Source organism: Schistocerca gregaria, chromosome 8 (genome assembly GCF_023897955.1).
Source record: "Schistocerca gregaria isolate iqSchGreg1 chromosome 8, iqSchGreg1.2, whole genome shotgun sequence".
NCBI lineage: Eukaryota > Metazoa > Arthropoda > Insecta > Orthoptera > Acrididae > Schistocerca > Schistocerca gregaria.
In genome coordinates, this window is record NC_064927.1 from 133,322,775 (window position 1) to 133,347,802 (window position 25,028).

The window sequence follows — 25,028 nt, forward strand, 5'->3', positions numbered from 1 at the left end:
CGCATTAGAATTTTGTATGGATAGAGGTGTAAACTCTGGCGCATGAGACGATACGTGGACGTTGGCGTTATTTGGACCGCAGCTGCAACACGGCGAACGGAAACCCGAGGCCGCTGTTGGATCACCTGCTGCACTAGCTGCGCGTTGCCCTCTGTGGTTGCCGTACGCGGTCGCCCTACCTTTCCAGCATGTTCATCCGTCACGTTCCCAGTCCGTTGAAATTTTTCAAACAGATCCTTTATTGTATCGCTTTTCGGTCCTTTGGTTACATTAAACCTCCGTTGAAATCTTCGTCTTGTTGCAACAACACTGTGTTCTAGGCGGTGGAATTCCAACACCAGAAAAATCCTCTGTTCTAAGGAATAAACCACGTTGTCCACAGCACACTTGCACGTTGTGAACAGCACACGCTTACAGCAGAAAGACGACGTACAGAATGGCGCACCCACAGACTACGTTGTCTTCTATATCTTTCACATCACTTGCAGCGCCATCTGTTGTTGAAAATTGTAACTACTGTAATTTCGAAAGTTTGTCCGCCTGAAAATGTACTGTTATCCCAAGCATATTGCAACAATATTTCTATCGCTGCTCGTTTAGTTTTTATTGCCGTTTCAAATATACCGGTCATTTTTGAAACACGTTGTACATGTGTATGGAACAGGGTTTCGAGACCAGCTGCCTTGCAACGATGCCCACTGAAGTTCGCCAAGCATCTATACTGCATTTTCACGCGGTCTATACCTATCAGTTATGGTTCTGGCTGCGCGTTTCTGGATTCGGCACACTTTAGCTGGAACAATGCTCAAGAAATGTTCACACTATCGACTGGTATGTGATTTCCGATACATGTGCACTATATTTTCACAAAACCTTTCAGAATAACCCATTTCTTCACTTTGTTTTCCCCTGTCATTGATTTTACATGTTCATCTAATTTCTTATAAATTCTTAGTATGACTTCTAAATATTTAAACGAAATGACATGGTCTGAATGACTACCATTAATCTTCTAATACAATATTTTAGGTTTCTGTCTCTGTTATAGGCATTTTATTGCATGTACATAATGGGCGGACATTCATAACACCAAGTGTAAATCCTGTTCAAATATTTCACCATCTGCTTAAGATCGTCCAATGACGAGAATTTCCTCTAAGCTACAGCATATGTCAGTGAAAAATGTGACAGAGCTGCTGACGTACACTAATGATCAAAAGTATCCGAATACCCATGTGTAATGCAGAAGTGACCTCTCAATCTTACCAAAGGTAGACGGCGGAACTTCAAACGTGGCCTAGTCTTTGGGCGTCACCTGAGTAACACATTCATCAAGGATATTTCATTCTTTAAAAAATTTGCCAGGTTGACTGTTCGTGATTTGACTGTCGAGTGGAAACGTGAAGGAACAACCACAACTAAACCAAGACTAGGCAGAGCTCTTTTATTGACAGACAGGGAGCGTTAGCCGTTGAGGAGGGTGAGCTGTAAAAAATGACATGAAATCAGCGGAAGGAATCATATACTCGACACATTTCTGTAGTGGATGCTAAGCGCCTTTCGAGGTGGTGTAAAGAACGATGTAACAGTCCCATGACTCGGAACGAGTGATTTTGAGCGACGAATCACGCTATATCTTGTGGCAATCCGATGGAAGGATCTGAGTTTGGTGGCTATCTGGATAACGTTGCACGCGTTCACCAGTGACAGCTCTATTGGCAACAGTGGAACGGAGAAGAGGTGGTGTTACGGTATGAAGATGTTTTTCGTGCCTAGGGTATGATCCCATTAAGGAAACAGTAACAGCGGAAGGATATGAACATTGTGTACAGCGTACAGGAACAGCCCGGAGACTATGATTGTTCGTATTAGCACAACATTGTACCCTGTGATAAAGCACCATTTAAGAGGCCATGGTTCTGGAGTTCATGAAATGGACTGCGCTACCTGAGCTCAAGCCGCCATAAAGGCGACATATTAATGTTCATTTGTAGGTGTCCGGGTACTTTTGAACACATAATGTAATTTAAATATAATGAGATCCTATTACGATTGCTCCAGTCAGAACCGAAGTTAAAACAGTTGTTGCTGAACATTCGCCGTTCAGTATAATGTTCTGAGTTCTCTTATTCAAATATTCATCTTGTTTATCGCATATATGTGAAGGTACTCAACACGATCATATCTTGACCATTTGTCGAACAACTTTCAGAAGTCTAGGAAGACAGAATCTACTTATTCACTTGTATCCGGGATTTGCAAGATGACGTGTATAAATAAATCGTTCTTTTTCCCTGTAGACGTTTTGGATCTTTGAAACTTCTTTCTTCTAGAAGTCACGCTGCACAGCTTTTGTAAAAGAAATTTTGGGGTAAAATCACGACAACCTGCTAAATCTTATGATTACTGTGCATACTAGTCTTGAGATAAAAGTCACGGTCTAGTAGGCTTTAAGTTTTTTTTTCATGTATAGCACATGTCTTAAAAATTAATATATGTTTAGTATCTCCAGCAACGTAATAGTGGATGAGCTTAGAATATGCTCAAGGATCCTGAAACAGAGAAACGTCAGGTATATTGGTCTATAATCCTGTGCTTGCGTTCTTTTACCTTTTGCGTAAACAGGAGTGAGCTGTTCTCTTTCCCAGTCGTGCGGTACTATTCGCTACGCAAAACAGTCTCAATCAGTGTGAGACAGGAAAGGAACTAAGGAACCAATTCCTCAGCCTACTCAATAGAAAAGTAGTTCCGTCAGGGCCTGGTAGATTGTTCGCCTTGAGTAAATGGTCTTCGATATCGGGTATCGTTACATTAATATTTTTCCTTGTGGCTCAGTGGGGCGGTCAAACACTGGCAATGTAGTATACACAAGCGTAAATAGATTTTTGATTACAGAATTTAACATTTATTCTTTCCGTCTGTCATCATTTTCAATACCAAACTGATCCACGGCAGATTTAAGGTAATCCCAAGTTTTGTGAAACTTAAAACAATAATTTGGAGTAATATTCAAATGTCGTGCGTAAACACTGATAGGAGGTTAGCGGTTGCACTGCCAAACGCAACTATCGGCCTAGCTTTGTCGGCGAGCTTTTCTCGATTGGTCACCATCGTTGTTGTAGTAGTGTCGTGGTGTGTAATTCCTGTTACTTAGATGATGCTCTCGATAAGGCTACAGCCGTTTATTACCAGGACGCCAAATTTCTCTCCAAAGTCGCTTGCGTCATTTGTACGCGACAAGTATTATATCGTAAACCCTTCGATAACAACTTTAATTTACGTTAACTTTCCTCCCAATCAATGCTAGTGAACTTGTGACTCATTTCTACTATTGCATAGCCATAATATTCTCACTCTATGAAATCAGGTTGACTTTGAATCTGGCACCAGTTAAAATCGTGCACAGCAATCGGATTCATTTTGGGCCTTACTATATTCAGCTTCTTGCCGTAAGCACTCCACTTCCTGGGGAGCCTAGTCTATCTTCTTTACATATGTTACACTCACTATTATTAATTTTCCTACTTTGTATTTCAGTTTTCGCCTATCTTTCAGTTTTTAGCGTTAGCTGAGGGCTACTGCTTACTTGGAGAGATGTGCGCTATTTGTTGTATTAATATCTGCACAAGAAAAGGAAAATTGATATTCCGGTACCAAGAACTATTAATTTCGTTAGGCAAAGTCTAGTGTGTTTCAAAGGCATGTCATTTCAGTTACCGCATGTGGCAGTACTCTTAGATGAACCAAAAGGAAGGAAGGAAAATTAGCAACTGCCTCATCAACGTCTGAGTCTTTTGCATTTAGATTCATTGTAAAAGTGTAAAGGTAGTTGGAAGCCTGTTCAAAGGGACAGGCAGACTTTCTCGGTAAGTGATTTAGGATAAGAAATTCCGAAGCAGGGTGGTAGAACGAGGATTTTAAGCCCGCTCCCGTCGAATGTCAATCCTGAAATAAGATAACATTAGATGACTAACATGAGGATTATATAAACGGGAAAAGAAACGGCGTCTGCAGATTTTAATATAAGTCAAGCCTGCACCGGCAGAAGCTACAAAAAGAAGAAGGGCCGTATGGTTTATCAGTAGAACGGCTTTGGTGCCCAAATGAATTTGACTACGAGGGAAAGAGCGAAGTGTCACGCAGACTACAGTTACTGCTCCACAAATTCCATTCGACATATTCGCAGCTGCAGCACGAAAAAAACTTAAGTCTCAGCAGACTTGTTTAACTTAGGCTAGGCTTCCGTGACCGGACAAGCTTTCTCATTACGTTCGCTCATGAGAGTGAAAAGCTGAGAATATGAGGCCAGCAGTCCTGAGAGCAACAAGAATGAAGTCACACTGCAAGTTCGCGAGTGAGAGTGACGATTTTCCTCAACTCCCACAAACTGCTCTGGTAGAATTCTAATTACCGGGTGTGTCACCGCGTAGTTTCCACACTCGTTACTTCACTGCTACTTACAGAATGCATTTACCTATTTAATGTTTCCATCAAGTTCACGTTCAACTCCTATCGGATTAGCATATGACGTTCTTACAAAACCCTGTGCCTTCCATTAAAAGTTCATATAAGCTGTTATTCTGATTATGCTGAAGATATCTTTCTTAATCTCCGTAACATCTACTCACGATCTCAAACTAAAGCCAGCCGAAGCAGATGATATCAGTACCGTAAAACCGTCAGTAGGAAAAGAGGTTCATAGATTTGTTTTAACATTTCATCTGTGCATTAAAGACGCCAATATCAATAAAAATCTGAAGACAACGTCCATTTGTGTCTTAAAATGCATATAGCTGTAAAGTGCTTACACCCCTCTCTCTTTTAGTTTGTTTTATTCTGCTGAGTTCATTATGTGTCGGGTATCCATATGGGCTCAGCGGTTATTTAATTTATTTTGGGGAAGAATGTCCCTTTTCACGTAGCTGAATCACTTTCATTGTTGTTATATTAATGCATAATTGATTTCAATACGAAACAGTCTCATTATCAGATACCAAAAAGTGACTCAAAAATTGAGCGTCATGTCAAGAGCGTTCGTCCGGAACAAGAAGTGCAGAATTCAGGGTGCAACAACATCTGCCTACAGCTGTAGGTACTGAAGAAAGAAGTGCTAAGTGTCTCGGGATACTTAAGTGGGGGAAATTAGTTATAATCAGATCTTTACAGATTTCCACCTAGTGGGTTGGAGCTGCGAATAAAACGCTATGTGATCTGCGAACAGAGCACTGTCCACCTGTGGAAGAACTATTTAAAAATCGCAGGACATTCACTGTAATTGGTTTAAGATAACTGTGGAAAACCTGAGTCCGGATAACTATTTCTCTAAACCATTTCTTTCGACCTCGTAATACATACTCTCTACAAAATCTTCGATGTCAATTAAACGCAAACCTCAAAGAGTACTGTGACAGACCAATTTTACGTCTACCAGAAACGAAATGGGTTTAGTTGTAATAGAAATTATTTGCAGAAGTAGCTCTACTGGAAATTTTTGATTTGTGCTATGTCACAGAGCAATTCATTATCAACATATTTCAAAGATTATCAGCTAATTTTATGTGACAGCACAGTAGCTAACTGAAAGAGAACCAAATGCATACAAAATACCATGTTCCAAACCTTTGTCTATCTGCGGTGAGTATTTATTGTTCGTCAATATGGCATAACTGGAACCGCAGAACAGAACATTCTTTTACGGAATCCATGAGCAATTGAGTAACTAAAATGACGGGGAAGGGACACACAGCTGCAGGCTGTTTCATCAACATAATTGTCTCCAGTCTGTTGCACTGTAATAATGAACGTTAACTTACAATGCGATCGATTTCTGTGTATTGTAACTTCATTCTTAGAGGCCATCTGATGTCAAGTGCACGTCTGCACCGATATAAAAAGTTCTATTCTTGAATCAAACAGAAGTTCCACTTACATAGTGAAACAGAAGTTGAAGGGTTCACAACACCGTTTAGTCCCAAAAACTTGATAGGTCTATCAGTGTTTCTGATAGAGCAACCAGTTGAACGTACTTGATATATTTTAGTAAGTCACCATTGTCACGTCTGAATGTAGTATTCATAAAATCTACAACTGCTATTTTAACTTTTTAGGCATTTTCAAGTAGAATGGAGAACATTTCTAAATTTACACTATTACTCTGAAAGTCCGACAAATGTCTGACACATGGTACATATAACACCTTTCATATTGTTCCTCAGACATTCCTATCTAGTATAGCACGTGAGAAAAGTGAAGATCTAAATCTTTCCACATGAGCTCTGGTTTTTCTTATTTTATCACGACGGTCATTCCTCCTTATTTAGATGAAACTTGGCTACATATTCTGGCATTTGGAGAACTTTCCTGACTGAAATTACGTACAAAGATCTCGACGTAAGGAAAACGTTTCTGATGATTGCCTTCCCAACTAGCTTGTCATATCTGCGACATTCTCTCCATGTTCTGTGATAATACAACATGAGCTGTCTTTGATCTTGCGCCAAATTAGCTTATTGACGAACCCATCAAAATGAAAGTGGGCCTCGTCGCTAAACAAACCATACGTGTGTATACCAATTCCCATCATGCCCCGCGGCCAATCGTGCAGTTTGAACATCCTAACGCAAACCGCTCAGAGGTTATTACGATTTTATTTCATACAGTTCAATAACTCTGTATATAGATTAAGAACAGCAGATGGCCTGTAACGCTTTCTTGTGGAAGCCCAGGTATAAATTCGGTTTCACTAGATGATTTCTGACCATTTACTACAAACTGTGACCTTTTTGTCAGGAACTGACGTTTTGCACATCAGAGACGATATTTCACAGGTAAGCCGCTTGTGCGGGTCAGTGACAAAGACGTTTTGGAAATCTAGAAATACGGAATAAACTTCATATCCCATGTCGCTCGCACTCATTACTTCGTGTGAATAAAAGCAAGTTGTATCTAACGCAAAAATATTTTCTGAATCCATGCTATTTATGGGTCAATGAAGCGTTTTGTTAGAGATATTGGGTAATGTTAGAACGCAGAATATATGTAACAAGATCTTACTACAGATCAATGTCAGTGATTTAGGCCTATAATTCTGCGGATTGCGTCGAATTCCTTTCTTATGTATTGGTATGACCTGTGCAATTTTCTAGTCTTTCGTTGATAAAACTGTCCCAGAAACTATTTCATGTTCCTTGAGATAGGCTAGCCAACTTAGGAGGGCTATTTGCAAAGTAAGGAACGACATGTCGAGAAATGGAAACCACCGTGAAAATCAAAACTGTTTTATTTGCAAATTGTTCCAATTTTTCAATTCCCTCGTTATAGAAGACAGGCGCCAGTGCTTTTAGTCAATTTTCTACTCTGGACTGCAGCTCGCTGTCTGTTTCAAACTGTTGTCTTCATAGCTTCATTTTAGCACAGATGAATCTCAGGGGTAGCCAATTACGGGCTGTATTGTGGGTGATCAAACACTTCCCATCGAAAACGCTGCAGGAGCATCTTCATTGCAGAGTCCGGCCGAGAATTGTTGTGTAGAAAGAACTGCATGTTATTTGGATTGCATAGCTCCAGGCGATATCTTTCACCAGGCCCTAATACTTGGCGGGAGACGCTAATTTCTAGCCATCTTTACGTTCTCAATGGGAACTCAGAACTAAAAAGAGCGACATGATGCGATCGACAGGCGTGCTAGACACAGTGCCCAACGCATCTGTGCAAAGCTTCATCAGAATTTCACTGTATTTTCCATTTCGTGACCGATCGTTCCTTACTTTCCGAATAAACCTCGTACCTCATCTACCCCAGGAACAGGCCATGGACGTTGAACTGCCTATCTTAAGGTGCAGGAAATACTTTCTCCTGTTCGCGATTACACTTCTGGTGTATTTACTGCATCTTCTTTGGTGAAAAGATTTCCGAAAACAGTGTTCACTAATTCCTCTTTTGTGGTAGCTTTACCATTGCTATTGGGCAGTTATTGATTGTGTCTTACTGGTGGTTACCACTTCCGCTACTTGAGCCATTGTAAACGGAAAACTTTTTACGGTATACGTACACAACTTTTAGAGATGGTGTAGAAGCTGTGCGCTGCAATATTTGCGTTGTTAGTGGCGATATTGCCGTGGCTCGCCACTAGGTGCCGGTACTGGTACGGTGATCCAGTGTGCATTACAGTTGTAGATAGTCACCTACATCTACATCTACATATACATCCATACTCCGCAAGCCACCTGACAGTGTGTGGCGGAGGGTAAATATCAGTCTGTAAAACGTGAGCAGGGCTTTACTCTTAAGGCTGATGTATCAAACTAACAGCATCAGGGTTGCTGCTATTCGTATCAACGCAGTAAAGCAATACAGAGAGGTCCTATTTCCGCACCAGAGTTGACGAACATGGTAAGGAAAATTAACTGGCCATTTGCGATATGCTCCTGCGAGACGCCGATGGTCAACTGCGTCATATTGTTGAAGAACTTATTATCATGCCTCAGAATGCTGGACGCAATCTACCATCTTCAAACAGGGCACGAGCTATTTCATGGTCCGCTGTTAGAAAAGGGGACGATTGAGAAATGGTATCTCGAGGGCGGTTGCAGGCTGTCGTAGATACGTATGGTCGCCACACTAAGCAACGTTTGTAACCTGGAACGTGAACATTGTACGAGGTTAACCAATGTTCCCCACTCATGAAGAAATTAGAAGAGATTTCTTCAGTGGTTTGTATGTTGTTTGTCTTCCGCATCTATAACGTTTGTAACCTGGAATGTGAACATTGTACGATGTTAACAAATGTTCCCCTCTCATGAAGAAATTAGAAGATATCTCTTAAATGGTTTGTATGTCGTTTGTCTTCCGCAACTCCTTAGAAATGTTTCCAGAAGGTTTCTTTACCCTCCCGCCTCTCGTTTTGTATGGGGGCCTTCTCAAGTATCAGAAGTTATAAACGCCTTGTACTTTACATAAGAGCAAAACATCTCTGGGTTTTCTGCCAGGTCTCGATGTTGGGTTTCGTTGTGTAACCTACTAAAAGCACCCCGCCATGAATTCTACACTAAACTTCGACTGTTTGAAAAAGCGTCACCAGTCCTGGATATTAAGTGTGGCATGCTTTTTTCGTTGTTTTATGTAACGTCCCCTTAGAACAATTATACAAGACTGGTCTATGTGAAACGTCCTCTTTGAACAATTATACACGAATGTGCTTAAACTGACACACAATATTTTTTAGCGCAACGCAATCTGACTTTCAAAAATCCCTACGAAAGAATGACCCTGACTAACATTAACCTATATGTTTCACAAATCACTTACCTCACAAAAATCTTCGTTACTCGAACTACTGCAATACAGCGAGCGCCACTACTGCCAGCTAACTAAAAGATTCAAACTACGGAAGTCACTAACTACTGATAGGCACAGTTAGCAAATGAAAGATTTTAATAGAGAACAAACAATGTATTTACCTCACTAGTCATAATATATATATATAGCAGTTCATGACACCAATTCTTAAAAATTTCAAAACTCCGCCATCTCCCTCCCCACGTCCACCACTGCTGGCGGCTCACCTCCAACTGCGCAACGCTACGCGCTGTTAGCATCCAGCTGCCGCTGCCCAACACTACAATGGCAGACAACAATGCAAACTAGCCACAGACTGCGCACAGCACAGACAGTGATTTTCATACAGAGCGCTACGTGGCGGCGGCGTTACCAATAAAAAAAACCTAAACAGCCTACTTACAGTTTCTACAACGGTGTGCACCATGGGGGATCTGTTCCATCTCTTATTAATTTACTTCAATGAATTTCACACGAACGTGAACCCCAGCCCCGGATCTTGATGGTATGATGGTACGATGGATTGTATACGGCCTATTCAATTTCATAAGATAACAACTTAGTGACAATTTTTGGAAGGTGACTATTAACAGCCGTCAAGCACTCTATAAAATGCATGTTTGACCATCAGCTGCTTTGTTATTTAAAAACCCAAATATCGACCAGTTTCAATCACAGGTCATCTTCACGGATCAGGGCTAAAATTAACACATCAAAAAAAGTTTTGCCTCGCCTCAGTTCCCAAAACTCCTGAAGATAGACGTTGATTGGATATTGTATCATAGACGCAGTCCCTTTGACTGTTCAGTGATGTCAATAAACCCGCCTAAAGTTGTAAAAAAAGCATGCATGTACAGACGGAGAGGATCCGACAGTCGATCAGTTCCAGTCGTTCCACCAGAAAGAGGGTACGCGCCTCGTGCTGTCTGTAGTTCAATCATGACTAGACGGTCCGTACCGTGGTGCGATCCCGTCAGCATTGTGCCAGGAGGGGCCCTCAACAAGGGAAGTGTCCAGGTGTCTCGGAGTGATCCAAAGCGATATTGTCCGGACATCGAGGAAATACAGAAAGACAGAAATTGTCGATGACATGCCTCGCCCAGGCGGCTGAAGGGCTACTACTGCAGTGGATGGCCACTACCTACGAATTATGTCTCGGAGGAACCCCGGCAGCAATGCCTCCATGTTGAATAATGCTCTTCGTGCAGCCACTGGACTTCGTGTTACGACTCAAACTGTGAGCAATAGTCTGCTTGATGCGCATCTTGACTCCCGAAGTCCATGGCGAGGTACATCTTTGCAAACACGACATCATGCAGCGCACTACAGATGGGCCCAAAACATTCCGAATGGACTGCTTAGGAGTGGTATCACGTTCTCTTTACCGATGAATGTCGCATATGCCTTCAGCCAGACACTCTGCCCAGCGAGTGCAGCAAGGTGTAGGTTCCCTGCTCTTTTGGGTGACATTATGTGGGCCGACGTATGCCGCTGGTGGCCATGGAAGGCGGCGCCGTAACAGCTGTACGATACGTGAATGCCATCCTCCGACCGATAATGCAACCATATCAACAGCATATTAGCGATGCATTCGTCTGCATGGACACATCTTGTGAATAACTTCCTTCATTGCTCGACTAGAGTGATCAGAATGTTCTCAAGACATGAACCCTATCGAACATGCCTGGGATAGATTGAAAAGGGCTGTTCACGGACGACGTGACCCACCAACCACTCCGAGGGATCTCCGGATCGCCGAATCGCCGTTGAGAAGTGGGACAATCTGGACCAACAGTGCCTTGATGAACTTGTGGATGGTGTGTCACGAAGAATATAGGCATGCATCAATGCAAGAGGTTCAAATGCCTCTGGGCACTATGGGACTTATCATCTGAGGTCATCAGTCCCCTAGAACTTAGAACTGCTTAAAAATATCTTACCTAAGGACAACACACACATCCATGCCCGAGACAGGATTCGCAACTGCGACCATAAAGGTCGCGCGGTTCCAGATTGAAGCGCCTAGAACCGCTCGGCCACACCGGCCGGCTCAATGCAAGAGGACTTGCTACTGTGTGTTAAAGTACCGGTGTGTACAGCAGTCTGGACCAACACCTCTGAACGTCTCGCTGTATGATGGTACGACATGCAATGTGTAGTTTTCATGAGCAATAAAAATGGCGGAAATGATGTTTGTGTTGATCTCTTATCCGGAAATCTCGGAACCAAGGAGGCGCCAAACTTTTTTTTAAATGTGTGTAGTTTGTACCACAACGTCACAACTGTCATTACTTAAATAATGGCCACGTCTCATGTGTAGAGCATGTCGTGAATTCCAGTATACAACACATTACTTTTAAAAACAAACATAGTAATGCTTGGATTCTTAAATAAAGAGAGACCTGATGGTCAAATATCCGTTTTGTACAACCATTTTGTAGCCTTGCAGCCAGTCACCTGGTGCTGCTTTGTTTCGGTGCTGCCTGCTGGGTGCTGACTCGCGCCGCTCTGTGTGACCCGCAGATGAACTGCAACTGCCCCGTGTCGCAGCCGCCGGGCCCCACGCTGGCGTCCACGTGCGGCGGCTCCAGCTTCATGCTCTTCATGGGGCTGCTCGAGGTCTTCATCCGCTCGCAGTGCGACCTCGAGGACCCCTGCGGCCGACCCACCAGTCGACGGAGACCGGACGTCGAGTACGATTTCGTGGTACGTTCCTGCACCATTACTTTATTACGCGTTCGCTTCCTGAAACTTATCGAGTCTCTTAAGTAAGTAAGTGTCTGTCCATATGTGTAGGTACAAGTATCAACATCCTCAGCAAGTACACAGGCCTTCCAAACAAAGATTACATCTATTTCCTCTAGTCCCTACTGTATACGACTTACACGTCACATCGGTTACGATTTTCATACATGGTGTTTTGTAAGAGCGTGCAAAAATTTAACGGAGGATGCTCTATTGAACGTATTGAGGCAGATAACCTGGGGTATGGGGAGCCAGCTTAAGGAGTAATAGGAATAAAATCACAACAACGTGTAGTGCTTTTTTATTTATGCACTACTGGCCATTAACTTGCTACACCAAGAAGAAATGCAGATGATAAACGGGCATTCATTGGACAAATATATTATACTAGAACTGACATGTGATTACATTTTCACGCAATTTGGGTGCATACATTCTGAGAAATCAGTACCCAGAACAACCACCTCTGGCCGTAATAACGGCCTTTATATTTTTATTTATTTATTTATTTAACCTGGCAAGATTAGGGCCATCAGGCCCTCTCTTACATCTAACCAGGCATTCTACTTATTTTACAGTCATATGTTTTAGTAGGCATGTTAAACTACATCTAATACAAAAAGTGAGATAAACAATTAGAAAGGTACACCTCGAAAAATACATTATTGAAGAGAAAGATTTTAGATAGGAGTGCTGGCAGCAGGGAGTATGAGGGAGACTCATGGTGAAGGGAGGAGAAGAATAGAGAGACATGATGAATCATAATTCAGGAAAATATAAAGGAAAAGGAGACTGCGTGGCTAATAGAGAATAGATGAAGAGGAAGGCATCTCAGGAGCAAGATAGGAGACGCTAGCTTTGCTATTTGACACATGAGAGGATTGGCCTTGCACATTAATTCTGTGGAGAATTTTATGCGGATGATAGTTGGAAATGCTTCAACTTCTTCTTAAAAGCAACAGGAGATTGAATTTTCCTCAAGGTAAGGGGCAGTTTGTTCCAGAGGCGGACAGCGGCAACTGAGAAGGAGTTTGCAAAAGCTTTTGTTTTGTGAGTGGGCACAGTTAGGATACCAGATAAGAGTGACCTCGTGTTTCGATTATGATGGCATGACAGGTTTTTAATCACTGAAGCTAGGTACTGGGGCGCTTGCGCGATGAGGAGTCGGTGAAGTAGACATAGAGTGTGGTAGTCACGCAGTTTGTCCGGCCGCAGCCACCCTAGCTCGGAGTATGAAGCACTAACATGATCATATCGGCGAATATTGCAGGTGTAACGCACACAGGCATTCATGGTTAGCTCTAACCGTCTTTTGTTTTCACTACTCATGCCTTGTTGAATCACGCCTAGGCCTTGAGTCAAACAGATCTTGGATGGCGTGTACAGGTACAGCTGCCCATGCATCTTCAACACGATACCACAGTTCATAAAGAGTTGTAACTGACCTATTGTGACGAGCCAGTTGCTCGGCCACCATTGACCAGACATTTTCAGTTGGTGAGAGATCTGGATAATGTGCTAGCCAGGGCAGCAGTCGAACATTTTCTGTATCCAAAAAGACCCGTACAGGACCTGCAACATGCGGTCGTGCACTATCCTGCTGAAATGTAGGGTTTCGCAGGGATCGAATGAAGGGTAGAGCCACGGGTCGTAACACATCTTAAATGTAACGTCCACTGTTCAAAGTTCCGTCAGTGCGAACAAGAGGTGACCGAGACGTGTAATGGATGGCACCTCATACCATCACGCCAGGTGATACGCCAGTATGGCGATGACGAATACACGCTTCCAACGTGCGTTCACCGCGATATCGCCAAACACGGATGCGACCATCATGATTCTGTAAATAGAACCTGGATTCATCCGAAAAAATGTCGCGATACGATAAACCGCAATCGCGATAGGCTACGATCCGACCTTTTACGCATTTCTCCTCCTTACACGAGGCATCACAACGATGTTTCACCAGGCAACGCCGGTCAACTGCTGTTTGTGTATGAGTAATCAGTTGGAAACATTCCTCATGTCAGCACGTTGTAGGGGTCGCCACCGGAGCCAACCTTGTGTGAATGCTCTGAAAAGATAATCATTTGCGTATCACTGCATCTTCTTCCTGTCGGTTGAATTTCGCATCTGTATCACGTCATCTTCGTGGTGTAGCAGTTTTAATGGCCAGTAGTGTGTTAGTTAAAGGTAATTGCAAACACCATCTTTGAAACAATAGAAGTACCATTTGTACTGTATCTTACAAAATGTCCTGAAACTGACGGCGATCAACATAAATGCAAACATGACATCGGCGAAGAAGTATGTGAAGTTCATGAGTAACAGTTAGAAACGGCGATGATGATATTTGGTTTGTTGGACGCTCGACAGTGTGGTTATTAGCGCCCATACAAATACTCAGTCTTTTCACTGTCCAGTCTTGACACTTTCCCAAGCGATGATGAAATGACGACAACACAGACACCCAGTCCCCGGGCGGAGAAAATCCCCCACATGGCCGGAAATCGAACCCGGAATCGCGTGACCAAGAGGCAGGTACGACGGCCACTAGACCAAGAGCTGCAGACGAAAAAATAAATAAAAAAATACGGTGTTAGCATAAGAAATATTTGCTTTAACACGTTTGAAACAAGGGAAGCAGGGGCATAGAATCAGCAACGGAAGTAAGACGCAAGCAACGCAACATAGAGGTTTGCAGTCTGAAATGGATGAAGAACAGATGCAAAGCTGTAGAATACAAAGTAGATATTTGAAAGCGTAATTTGAGATATGTGGACAACTGTATATCATATTTCCAAATGAGTAGATCTTATTTACAGTACAGCATAAACGTACAACATTTAATGCGTCAACTCTGGGGCAAGTTCATGTAAACAAACGTGATATTTAACGTCTACTTATTGCCCCTTAACACATGTGAACAGATGCAAATCGAAATTAAAATAACCTCGAAAAGATGTTAACGTTTTCAGAAAACCATAAAACCCACGGAACGTAGCTTAGAGAGCGTTCAAGTTTTTTGAAAAAACAAAAATAATCAGTTAGTGTCTTGCAAAATGCGGAATATCTCTGCAATTTTTCTTGGCAAGCGCGGGGAGTAAGAAGATTGGTTGATTTGGATGAGGCGCCAAAAGAGCGAGGTTATCGGTCCCATCTGATGAGGGAAGGTTGCGAAAGGAAATCCGTCAAGTCCTTTCAAAGAAACCGTCCCGGCATTTTCCCGAAGCAATTTAGGGACACTAGGAAAATCTAAATCATGATAGCTGGACGCAGGTTTAAACCGTCGTCCTCCCGAATGCGAGACCAGTGAGCTAACCACTATCCCATCGCTCTCGGAGAAGTATGTTGTTGTTGTGGTCCCGAGACTGGTTTGATGCAGCTCTCCATGCTCCTCTATCCTGTGCAAGCTTCTTCATCTCCCAGTGCTTACTGCAACCTACATCCTTCTGAATCTGCTTAGTGTATTCATCTCTTGGTCTCCCTCTCAGATTTTTACCTTCCACGCTGCCCTCCAATGCTAAATTTGTGATCCCTTCTTCTTGTCTAGTTGTGCCACAAACTCCTCTTCTCCCCAATTCTATTCAATACTTCCTCATGAGTTATGTGATCTACCCATCTAATCTTCAGCATTCTTCTGTAGCACCACATTTCGAAAGCTTCTGTTCTCTTCTTGTCCAAACTATTTATCGTCCATGTTTCACTTCCATACATGGCTTCACTCCATACAAATACTTTCAGAAATGTCTTCCTGACACTCAAATCTATACTCGATGTTAACTAATTTCTCTTCTTCAGAAACGCTTTCCTTGCCACTGCCAGTCTACATTTTATATCTACTTCGACATAATCAGTTATTTTGCTCCCCAAATAGCAAAACGTCTTTACTACTTTAAGTGTCTCATTTCCGAATCTAATTCCCTCAGCATCACCCGACTTAATTCGATTACATTCCATTGTCCTCGTTTTGATTTTGTTGATGTTCATCTTATATCCTCCTTTCAAGACACTATCCATTCCGATCAACTGCTCTTCCAAGTCCTTTGCTGTCTGACTGAATTACAATGTCATCGGCGAACGTCAAAGTTTTTATTTCTTCTCTAAGGATTTTAATACCTATTCAGAATTTTTCTTTTGTTTCCTTTACTGATAGCTCAATATAGAGATTGAATAACATCGAGGAGACGCTACAACCCTGTCTCACTCCCTTCCCAACCGCTGCTTCGCTTTCATGCCTCTCGACTCTTATAACTGCCATCTGGTTTCTGTACAAATTCTACATAGCCGTTCGCTCTCTGTATTTTACCCCTGCCACCTTTAGAATTTGAAAGACAATATTCCAGTTAACATTGTAAAAAGCTATCTCTAACTCTACAAATGCTGGAAACTTAGGTTTGCCTTTCCTTAATCTATTTTCTAAGGTAAGTCGTAGGATCAGTGTTGCCTCACGTGTTCCAAAATTTCTATAGAATCCAAACTGATCTTCCCCGAGGTCGGCTTCCACAAGTTTTTCCATTCGTCTATAAAAAATTCGCGTTAGTATTTTGCAGCTGTGACTTATTAAACTGATAGTTCAGTAATTTTCACATATGTCAACACCTGCTTTCTTTGGGATTGAAATTATTATATTCTCCTTAAAGTCTGGGGGTATTTCGCCTGTCTCATACATCTTGCTCACCAGATTGTAGAGTTTTGTCAGGACTGGCTCTCCCAAGGCCGTCAGTAGTTCCAATGGAATGTTGTCTACTCCCGGGGCCTTGTTTCGTCTTAGGCCTCCCAATGCTCTGTCAAACTCTTCTCCCAGTAGCGTATCTCCCATTCCATCTTCATCTACATACAATTCCATTTCCATAATATTGTCTTGACCCTCTATATAGTCCTTCCACCTTTCTTCTTTCCGTTCTGTGCTAAGAACTGGGTTTCCATCTGAGATCTTGTTATTCATACAAGTGGCTTTTTTTTTTCAAAGGTCTCTTTAATTTTCCTATAGGCAGTATCTATCTTACCCCTAGTGAGATAAGCCTCTACATCCTTACATTTGTCCTCTAGCCATCCCTGCTTAGCCATTTTGCACTTCCTGTCTATCTCATTTTTGAGATGTTTGTACTCCTTTTTTCCTGCTTCATTTACTGCGTTTTGATATATTCTCCTTTCATCAACTAAATTCAATATTTCTTCTGTTACCCAAGCATTTCTACTAACCCTCATCTTTTTACCTAATTGATCCTCTGCTGCCTTCCCTACTTCATCCCTCAGAGCTACTCATTCTCCTTTTATTGTATTTCTTTCCGCCATTCCTCTCAATTGTTCCCTTATGCCCTCCCTGAAACTCTCTACAACCTCTGGTTAGTCAGTTTATCCAGGTGCAATCTCCTTAAATTCCCTTTTTTTTTTGCAGTTTCTTCAGTTTTAATCTATAGTTCATAACCAATAGATTGTGGTCAGAGTCCACATCTGCCCCTGGAAATGTCTTTCAATTTAAAACCTGGTTCCTAAATCTCTGTCTTACCATTATATAATCTATCTGATACCTTCCAGTATCTTCAGGATTCTTCCATTTATACAACCTCCTTTTATGTCGGAGAAGTAAGAAGACCTCTAATGTCCAAAAGGCGATTCTTGGTGACTGTGCTTAGCATGGAGTACCCCGATAGTGCAGGGCGGTTTCGCTGATGGTGTGCGCGTCGCCAGGTGGTGGGCGGCGGCAGTGCGGGCTCTGTTGTGGCGGCGCGGCTGTCGGAGATCCCGCACTGGAACGTGCTGCTCATCGAGGCCGGGCTGGACGAGCCGACGGGCGCCCAGGTGCCGTCCATGTTCCTCAACTTCATCGGCAGCAGTATCGACTGGAACTTCCGCACCGAGCCCGAGGAGATGGCCTGCCTCAACGAGAACGAGCGCCGCTGCTCGTGGCCCAGGGGCAAGGTGAGTCGCCGCTCCGCTATTGTTACGGAATCACACAACTCCAGCTGAAGTGATTACTTGTGTAGTCGATTGATTGAGTCTACAATACAAGGACAAATTTATTGATCAAGTTGTACAGTAGTCCCCCCCCCCCCCCCTAAATATGAAGAGCATGATCAGTACAACGTACTGACTGCAAGTCATTATAAGAATGACTAAAATGATAAAGCTACTAAAATCTGCTAGAGCCAAATCTTATCAAAAAAACACATTACAACTTTAACTCCCGTAATATACATTGTGATAAATACTTAACAGGATAAACTTCCTGGCAGATTAAACCAGTGTGCCCGACCGAGACTCCAACTCGGGACCTTTGCTTTTCGCGGGCAAGTGCTCTACCATCTGAGCTGCCGAAGCACGACTCACGCCCTGTACTCACAGCTTTACTTCTGCCAGTATCCGTCTCCTTAACAGGATGTTTGATAAGACAAGACTCCTAAAAATCAAAAAATCAAAAATCCAGACTTACTACTATTATAATAAAATCTTGATTCATCCCACCTATCGATCAAACAATTATCATGGAACCCACTACTCTTCCGAACCATGAACACTTTTTACAACATCATTTACAGAAATACGGAAATCTATAATGGATACAAAATAATGCTTCCCTTCTGTTGCAACACGCCTCAACTGCTGCCGCTGTCCTGTCAAGTAATTCAGCAGCATAGAACGCGTATATGTCGTTTTTTCGTTTCACAGAAGCAATATGACATAGATATATGTAGTGTTTGTTATTTCGGACATGTGCGAAAGAATAGACACCATTTTGATCCAGTAACCGGTTCAAAAGGCTCTAACATCTGAGGTCATCAGTCCCGTAGACTTAGAACTACTTAAACCTAACTAACCTAAGGACATCACACACATCCATGCCCGAGGCAGGATTCGAACCTGCCACAGTAGCAGTCGTGCAGTTCTGGACTGAAGCGCCTAGAACCGCTCGGCCACCGCGGCCGGCAGATCCCTTACAGATACTGCATACACTACGCTTGTCCGTTTTCTTCTGTAGTATTGCTCTGCATATGGGATGCTTACCAGATACGATTGACGAAGAACATCGAAAAATTTCATTTTTTATTAGCATGAGACAGAGGAGAAAGGGTCACGAATATGATACGCGTGTTGCTGTGGCAATCACTAACAAAAAGGAGTGTTCGTTGCGGTGAGATCGTTTCACGAAATTTCAACCGCAAACTTTCTCCTCCCAATGCGAAAATATTGTTGACGCCCACAGACTTAGGGAGAACTGATCATCGTAATACAATAAGAGAAATCAGAGCTCGCACAGGGAAAATTTAAGTATCTTTTCACTGCACGCTATTCAGGAGTGCAAAAGTGCAGGGATAGTGCGCAAGTGTTTCGGTAAAACCTGTACACAGGTATTTAAGTGTAAAAAATTGCTGAGTGATGCAGATTTTGATGTAGAAAGAATACGCAGTACTTGAAAACTAGTTACCTTGTGATACCACATTTCTTTTGTTAGTGAATTATACTACAAATTAAAATAAATAAAAAAATTCATTTGTTCCTGAGACGAGAGTGGAGACGGAAATTCCTTATAATGGTTCTCTCTGTTCAGGAGTAATTTTGGTATAATTTAATTTTAAGGCATTATCTTTCAAATTATATTTATTGGTAGTCACCATGGTGGCGGTGAACAGCAGAGAAGCTGCTTGGTTTGCAGAAGGATCCCCTGTGCACGAGGCTACATTCTAGGGAGGCAGCTGGTGGTCTGACCAGCCAGGTAGTGGAACGTTACAGATCTGAGGGTTTACCTCAGAACTCGTTGATAAAACAACGTAGCTTTATGTAGAAATGGCTGTTTATGGCGGAAATAGAAAATATTCCCTTCCTTGACAGTCTGCTGCTTTCCTGCTGGATCCGTTTTCAAATAAGACCCAGCAGGGTCACTCAGTCTCACTTTTGGTGTTGTCATGGAGCAGTCAACACGTTGCGTTCGTGTTGATCACAGAGAACCTCGTGCACAACCACCCTCTGCCGCCTGCACAACAAGGAGAGATAGTACGGCTTATAGGCTCCTCATTGCTACCATTTCTCGCTCGTCTAAAACCCATAGATGTCACGTTCTTTACATTTTTGTATCTTTCATTTCATCTGATGATCCATTCCTTATGAAACTATGCACTCTTACTTCCAAATTTTAGCGCTTAATAATCGAAATAATCAATGTGGAAGTAAGACGGGTACTGAAGAGCTAAGGAATAACGATACGTGTTTAAAGCTCCCTAAAGACGTAGATACTGCTGCGATAAAATACACAGCAGGCAGTGCATTTGAAGGTCAGTGGCCGTATCTGAAAAGTGAAATAACAGAGAAACGTAGGATTCGTCGAGCTAGAAATAGCGTAAGATCTTAGAATTTCTGAGAAAGTAAGGGTAAGCTATAGGGACAGACGGGTAATATACAATATGTGCAAGAACCAAGAGGGATCAGTACGAATGTACGACCAACGAAGAGGTGCTATGATTGAAAAGGGTTTATGACAGGGACGTGGCCTTTTCGCTCGTACCGTTGAGTCTGTTCAACGAAGAAGTAATTTTGTTGTTGTTGTGGTCTTCAGCCAGAGACAGGTTTGATGCAGCTCTCCATGCTACTCTGTCCTGTACAAGCATCTTCATCGCCCAGTACCTATTACAACTTACATCCTTCTGAATCTGTTTAGTGTATTCATCTATTGGTCTCCCTCTACGATTTTTACCCTAAATGCTGCCCTCCAATACTAAATTCGTGATCTCTTGATGCCTCTGAACATCTCCTGCCAACCGATCCCTTCTTCTAGTCAGGTTGTGCCACAAATTTCTCTTCTCCCCAATTCTACTCCATACCTCCTTATTACATTTCGAAGGCTTCTATTCTCTTCTTGTCTAAACTATTTATCGTCCACGTTTCACTTCCATACTTGGCTACACACAGTACTTTCAGGAACAACTTCCTAACATTTAAATCTATACCCGATATCAACAAATTTCTCTTCTTCAGAAACGCATTCATTGCCATTGCCAGTCTACATTTCATATCCTCTCTACACCGGCCATCATCATTTTGCTCCCCAAATAGAAAAACACATTTACTACTTCAATTGTCTCATTTGCTAATCTAATTCACTCAACATCACCCGATTTAATTTGACTACAATCCATTAACCCCTTTTTCTTTTGTTGATGTTATATCCTCCTTTCAAGACACTGTCCATTCCGTTCAACTGCTCTTCCTGGTCCTTTGCTGTCTCTGACAGAATTACAATGCCATCGGCAATCCTCAAAGTTTTTATTTCTTCTCCATGGATTTTAATTCCTACACCGAATTTTTCTTTTGTTTCCTTTACTGCTTGCTCAGTATACAGATTGAATAACATCAGGGATATGCTACAATCCTGTCTCACTCCCTTCCCAACCAATGCTTCCCTTTCATACCAGAAATAAAAGAAGGTTTCAAAAGTAGGATTAAAATTCAGAATAAAGGATATCAGTGACAGGATTCGCTGATAATATTGATATCCTTAGCGAGGTTTCAGAAAGTTAAGGATCTGTTGAATAGAATAGTCTAAGGAGTATAACGAAGAAAATAATGAGAAGTAGCAAAAATGAGAATAGCGAGAAACAAACTTAACATCAAAACTGGCGATCACGAAGTAGGCGGAGGTAAGGATTTCTGCTAGCCTGGAAGTAAAATAACCCATGGCAAACGAAACCATGATGACGTAAACAGCATAATCGCACTGGCAAGAAAAGCATTCCTAACCAAGAGAAGCATGCTAGTATCAAGCGTAGGCCCTAATTCGAGGAAGATATTGTTGATAACGTACGCCTGGAGCACAGGATTCCGTGGACAGTGCGGAAAACGGAACAGAAGAGAATCGAAGCATTTGAGGCGTGGTAGTACGGAAAGGTGTTGAAAATTAGGTGGACTGATAAAGTAATGAATGAGGAGGTTCTTCGTAGAACCGGCAAAGAAAGGAACATACGTAAACGCGGACAAAAAAAGGATGATAGGATATGTATTAAGACATCAGGGGATAACTTCTATGGTACTTGAAGGAGCTGTAGAGGATAAAAACTGTAGAGGAAAAAACAGATACTGGAAAATATCTTACAAATAATTGTGATGAATGTTGCAAGTGCTTCACTGAAATGGATAAGTTATCCCAGGAAAGGAATTCGTGGGAGGCAGCATGAAAGAGACAAATGACTAAAAAGAAAGGTCGTTTTCTCTTTCCTTGTAAATTTTGAAAGCAGAATATATCGCAGTTAAGCAGTCCATTGTTATGATTGTAGTATTGCCTTCCTGTTCACTCAAATCTGCATGCTTCCACGCCATACGATATGGCATCGCCTTCAGTGGCTGCCTTTTGGTAGCGGGAGCGGCGGGCTGGCGAAGTGTAACACCAAAATCCGGTTTCACAAGACTGTATGCCGTGTGTGAAAGAAGATAGAAATGTGGAGTAAATTTTGGCTAGCGCATCAAATCAATAAATTTACTGTGGCGCCAGCTGTAAGCGGCTGGTTCATGTGGTTGCCGGTAGGTATGTCCCTGGCTGAGCTAGACTAGAGAGCCTGTATAGAGAGAGAGAGTGGCCAACCGGACGATACGGCGGCCATTTTTCTGTCAAACTGCGTGCGGGACTTTTGAATGGCCAGTAGTGAAGTAGTGGAGCACACACTCACCGAATCAAAAGCACCAGACAATATGGCGAAATCATTCGTCAAATGCCTTTATATATAAGAATAATAACTTTGAAAATAGCAGTTTTCTTGCTGTATGAGTAAATAAACAATTACCCGAAATTTCTATATTGATGTATAACGTAGTTTTGTGAACAGAGGCGAACCTTTCGAAACACTCCGTGCACTGCAACCTTGAGTCATAGAACTCACCTCAAACGCAAAGTCCCAGTGTTATTTAATGTACAGTAATGAAAGAGAGACGCCACCTGTAATATTATTACGAGAAGCTCTCGGTATTTTCATAGTTTCGTCAAACATAATTGTAGTGCTGCTACATTAGGTAACAACAGTGTGAATTACAACAGAATGAAACGGCTTATATTTCTCATCATAAAACGAATTGTTTGAAGAATAGTGAAATGCAGGAAGAAATGAGGTGTATTAGCAAATAAACTGTGTAGGAGAAATTTTGTGAAGTTTGGAAGGGAGGAGATGAGGCACTGGCGGGAAGTATACTGTGAAGGCTGTCGTGGATCTTTTATATGTATTCAGTCGCTAGAGCACTCACCCCCAAAAAGCAAAGGTCCTTGGTTCGAGCGCCGGTCCGGTACACAATTTTAATCTGGTAATGGTCCTGTCGCACAAACTTTTTTTAGTAAACGACAGTGCGGGACAGTGTCAAATGTTTTCCTAAAGTCAACGAACACGGAATCAACCTGAATGCTGTTGTATACAGCTCTATGGATCTCACGGGGGAACAGAACGAGCTGAGTTTCTGTTTTCGGAATCCATGAAGATTTCTACAGAGATTTTCGTCCTCCAGAAACGTTGTCATACGTTAACATAAAACTGTTCCATAATTCTACAACAGACTGACGTCATCGATATGGGCGTAATAATATGTTCGTTTGTTCTACGTCCTTTCTTACAAACGGGAATGACCTGCGCTTTTTTACAGTCGCTTTGTACTCTTCGTCACTCCAGTGACCTAAGATAAACTGCTGCCAGAAGGAGAACAGGTTTTTTTCTCATAATCTCTCTAACATGTTACAGGTATCTTATCCGATCCATACTGCTACGCGATTGCACTCATGATGGTGGTACCGCGTAAAGTAATTGGAAGATCAGCTGAACGGCAAGGACAGTATCTCGGAAAGGAGTTATGAAATGAAGACCAACAAAACTAGACTGAAGACCACAACAACAACGAACGCGCGTACAAGCACAATAAAAGCGTAAAACCATAGCCCAGAAAGAACTCGTACGAAAACAGCTACCTTATTTTAACAAGTGACTCCATAGTGATTTGTTTGGAGCAGATGGGAGCCGGTGCTTACTTAAGGGGTGTAAGACGTTAAACGGGCCGACTTGGAGCAGGAGAGTCACTACAGGACATTTTAATTTCTACTATCTATACTTATGCAAATAAATTCATATAACTTTCTCACCACGACCAGGAAGGATTGAGGACTCACGTAGCAAAATACCTTTTTTTACATGTGAAATTTCATCATTTTTTCACTTATTACTGGCTGAATTTGTTGCTATAGGTACACTTTTCTTCCTCAGTAAGAGAGATTATTCGATGAATTTTTCATAGCATACAAACAGTAATTACAGGCGTATAAAACTCTATAATTTTCCAATCTATTAAAAAACTGTGGAAAAAATCGAGGTAATTAACTATAAAACTTGAATTTTTTCTAAACATGAAGTTTAAACTGTAACAGTTCATTCATTTTTTCATAAATTAAATAACTTCTAGAATTTCATAAACATGTAACTATGGTTTGTATGCTGTGCGAAATTCATCAAAGAATCTCTGTTACTTAGGAATGAAAGTGTACCTATAGCAACAAATGCAGCCAGTAGTAAATGAAAAAATGATGAAATTTCACATGTAAAAATAAAAGTGTTTTTGAGCTTCCACTGCTATGGTCATGCTGTTAAAGTTTTATGAATTTACTTGTAAAAGTATAGACAGTGGAACTTAAAATGTCCTGTGGTGCCTCTCCTGCTCCAAGTCGGCCCGTTTGACGTCCTACCCCCTTAATAGACGTCGAGCTGTCGCTCTGGATCAGAGATGATGTTGATGTTGGTGTGTGGGCGCTCAATATCGTGGTCATCAGCTCCCTTACAAGTTCCAGTCTTTCCATTTCCACCCTCGTCGCTATCCGAATGGTAATGAGACGATGAGGACAACACAAACACCCAGTCCCAGGACTGAGAAAATCCCTGACGCTGCCGTCAATCGAAGCCGGGATACCATGATCCAGAGACAGCAACGCT

At 42.1% G+C, this 25,028-nt stretch overlaps 1 protein-coding gene across 1 annotated transcript in view; it reads left to right on the top strand.

Moving 5' to 3' along the window:
* Positions 1-25,028, top strand: part of LOC126284756 (glucose dehydrogenase [FAD, quinone]) — a 481,160-nt gene that overhangs the window by 347,380 nt on the left and 108,752 nt on the right. Inside the window, exons 4-5 of the mRNA XM_049983901.1 lie at positions 11,860-12,042; positions 17,776-18,006. Coding sequence (XP_049839858.1) covers positions 11,860-12,042; positions 17,776-18,006 — 414 coding nt within the window. The remainder of the gene's footprint in view (positions 1-11,859; positions 12,043-17,775; positions 18,007-25,028) is intronic.